General features: G+C 35.7%; 1 protein-coding gene across 1 annotated transcript in view; it reads right to left on the bottom strand.

Annotated features, from left to right (window-relative positions):
* Positions 1-2152: 2152 nt before the first annotated feature.
* Positions 2153-3639, bottom strand: part of LOC147067017 (trypsin-like) — a 47727-nt gene continuing 46240 nt past the window's right edge. The window contains exon 9 of the mRNA XM_085954450.1: positions 2153-2512. Coding sequence (XP_085810576.1) covers positions 2345-2512 — 168 coding nt within the window. The 3' untranslated portion in view covers positions 2153-2344. The remainder of the gene's footprint in view (positions 2513-3639) is intronic.

Here is a 3639-nt window from a genome sequence, read left to right as displayed (position 1 = left end):
GACGATGCCTACTCGACTATCAGTACGGTCGGTGACATAGACTATAGATACATCTAGACGCCACCCGTTGCATTGCTAAATGAAGCCGCGTGCCTTGCGTTTGGTTTGTGGGCAAGCGAACGCATTCGTCTACAAATGTTTGAGACCATAGACCATTTCGCTAGTGCTCACCCAAAGTGCTCGTACTAAACGCTCAGGATTAAAATATAATCTTCTATTTTTTTTACGTTATATAGTATTTTTAAGCGGTCAAAATGCAACCGTTAGATAAAGATATCCATAATTTAAGTTATTTTAAAGAAACACTAGGTCACTGATATCAAAATATATAATAATATACAAATAAATTATCACGAACATGTATCAACTTACCTATGAAACGTAATACCATCTTCTTGCTTATCAGTATGGCTACCACATTTTAAGACAACACACAGAACCATCTTTTCTACTTAATTAACTAAAAATATTTACCACTGACTTTATGTTTAACACAAAAATAGCAATGTTAGCAACACGAGCAAAGCGTTTCGCCATGATTTACTGGCGATACTTTTGGAAACTAGTTCACAGATATATAGACCTTTTATCTTACTCTAGCGCGTGTCGCAGAGATTGTAAGGGTGCCGAATACTTTCTCACTCGCACTCATGCATCGTTTTTGTTCAGGCCTTGGTCGGTGATCATTCATCCTTCATTTTAAGCCACAGTCCTTTATCGGTAATGTTTCTTTCATTTTTTCCATTATGTGGAAATCCGAACATTATTTTTGTTGGAAAATATGTACTCAGCTTACACTTGTACACTTAAATGGAAAATGGAAAATGTTACGAACCGGAGCGCAGAATAATTTTACGAAAATATTTACAGAGATAAATAATATATACATAGTTATCCAATATTATGACGTGTATTTTATAAAAGTATGTTCGATTTTTTTAAAATGATCTATCTAGCTCAGATGGTTAAATTAACTTTTAAACGAGATGGAGCGATGATATGATTTTACAAACAGGTCGCGAACAGTCGCTAATCGACGTTTGTTCTCGCTAGTTATATAATATTTATGTAGGTAATTAGTTTATAAAAGTTATTTTTGCAAATGTGCTTCTGAATATTTTTTTGGTATGTTGGCTTTTAGGAAATTAGTTTGTCAGGATCTTGATTGTCGAGAAATTGGCCGTCGAAAAGTTGTCTGGGACCAAAAAAAGGATAATAAAAGTTATTACACATGTGGGTCTACTAAACTTTATTCTTTCCGAAAATTTATATTTTTACAATTTAAATAATAAACAAAAAGTGTTACATCATATAATTTAGAAAAACACTAACTGAGAGAGTATATCACAACCAATAGAAAAAACTTTTTTGAAAAAAAATCGAATCGATTTCGAAGAGCGCTGAGTGGTAGGTATTTAATAGCCAATAGCTTAAATATTTGTCGTCATTAGTATGTCTTCCGTAGCATAATGGCTGAATGCGACGAGTTTGGGGCGTTTACCCGTTGGAGATGCCGGGTTCGATTCCCGACCGGTTGGCTTATTTTTTTCAAAAAAGTTTTTTCTATTGGTTGTGATACACTCTCTCAGTTAGTGTTTTTCTAAATTATATAATGTTCAATTATCGGAATGATATATTCTTAAATCTTGTGAATTATTCGTTTGAATAAAATAAATAGTTAATTAAAAAGTGTTACATATTATAATATACAAAAAGCAGTTATATCTATCGGTACGTACAAGTATAAGTAAGCGTCCCTGAATAATGCTTTTTTGTTTAATAATTATATTTTGCATTCAAAGTTTTTACTTAGGCAGTGTATTTTACAACGTTTTTCTTAACTCGTATTCTTATTTGTCCGGTACAAATCTTGCAATCGATTTTCAACTAACTTCCCGACTAACTAGACATTTGAAACTTTTAGAATATATCAGAACACGATGCCAATGCATTTTTTAATACTTAGCCATCTTTAAGTAGAATTGAATTCATTTTCAGTTAATTCTGTTTTGTATGAAAAGTTATTTCGAGACAATAGGGGTCTAGGGTCTTAGCAACTAAATTATTAGTATATACGTGCGTTACTATGGAAATCAATATGATATGTCAAAATGACATTTCACTGTTATTTCTATCAAGTACAATTTTTTTTGATCGTTTAAGCTAGTCAAGTCAAGTTTATATGATTCAACAGAAAATTTAAAAACGTTGTACTTATGTAAAAAGTTCTTTTTATCTTGTAATTATTCATACTTCAGTTCCTTGAAAAATATTTCTGTGCTTCCTAATATTACATCTATGGTTTCCTAGTTTTTTTGTTATAAGTATACCAACATTATTACGTTTATGGCCAGGCGACACTCTCGATCCATGGGATGTAGGCCGAAACCCTGGTATAGATTCCTGGAATACCTGGATTTGCGCATCCTTTACCCACAGAGACAACCCCTACTATTGTGTATGTGCAAAAGACATTCTTGTTCTCTATTTGCATTGGACCACCGGAGTCACCCTAAAGAGAAAAAAACAATAGTTATCTATATAATAATACTAGCTGACCCGGCAAACGTTGTTCTGCCATATAAATTATTTCTAGTGAATATTTTGGTTGCTAAATAAAAAATAACGAATGTATCGTAAGTGTGTGGGGATGGGATCTATGACAGAAAGAGGAATAGAGCGCTGTAGACGATGACCGCCGATACAAACAAAAAAACATCAACCATTCATTTTCTCAATTCAAAATGAGTAATGATGTTCATAATGAATGAATTACCTGTGACAGGATCTCGTTGTTTAATGTTTATGCAATATCCGTCTTGTCCCTTCCAGAAAATTAGCGGATATTGGAGAGCGTCATATGAACGGTGTGTGTCAGCGATGAACTCCAGATTATTGTTTCTTCTTCGAATCACGATTTCTCGCGTCGATGTGCGGTCGCCAACCATGATTCCAGCAATGTCATCAACAACAGTCGCATTGAATCGACGTACGTGCTCTCCAGCTAGTATTTTATCAGGATTGATGACAATAGCGTGATTGTCACTTTGCAATTCGTTCATGTGTGCTTTGAAGAATTTCAATAATTCATTGTGCTCATTCAACAGGGCGTCCAGTTCGCCAACGATGCGCCTGGCATTAGGCGAATTGAGGCTATTGTAGCCGCAACGTGCTTCCACATGATTGATGTCCTCACCGCCGCGCCCATGAAGTAGATTTGTAAAAATGTATGTGGTTCGTTTGGCATTGGCAGCAATGAGCCTACTTTGTGGTATACTTGGCCTTTGATTTTGAACGTAGAATGGAATTGTTGACCATTTGCCGCAGTATTGTGAACTATTTCTGTTGCTCCGGTCGAAGTCATTTGGAAGCATGAATTGAATGTGCGAATGGACTTCAGGAACAGGTTTGAATCTGGAACCGTGCCGATGAGCAAGCCGTTCAATGGTTCTGGTGGTATCTCGATTTCTGGTAGTTGCACTTTTCCTGATGTGCAACACATCCCGGCTGACTCATGTTTGAATTTGAGCGCATGACAATGGGGACATTCTTTGTCCATAGCACCAATCTGCTCTTTCGGATGAGCGGAATATTCAATATCTGGCTAGTACTCGAATGCGAGACGAAGGAACGAAGCGG

The sequence above is a fragment of the Rhyacophila brunnea genome, unplaced genomic scaffold, assembly GCF_057557595.1.
Source record: "Rhyacophila brunnea isolate RB1 unplaced genomic scaffold, BYU_Rbru_1.0 scaffold_4, whole genome shotgun sequence".
In the NCBI taxonomy this organism is placed as follows: Eukaryota; Metazoa; Arthropoda; class Insecta; order Trichoptera; family Rhyacophilidae; genus Rhyacophila; species Rhyacophila brunnea.
This window is presented reverse-complemented; position numbering and strand designations above follow the sequence as displayed.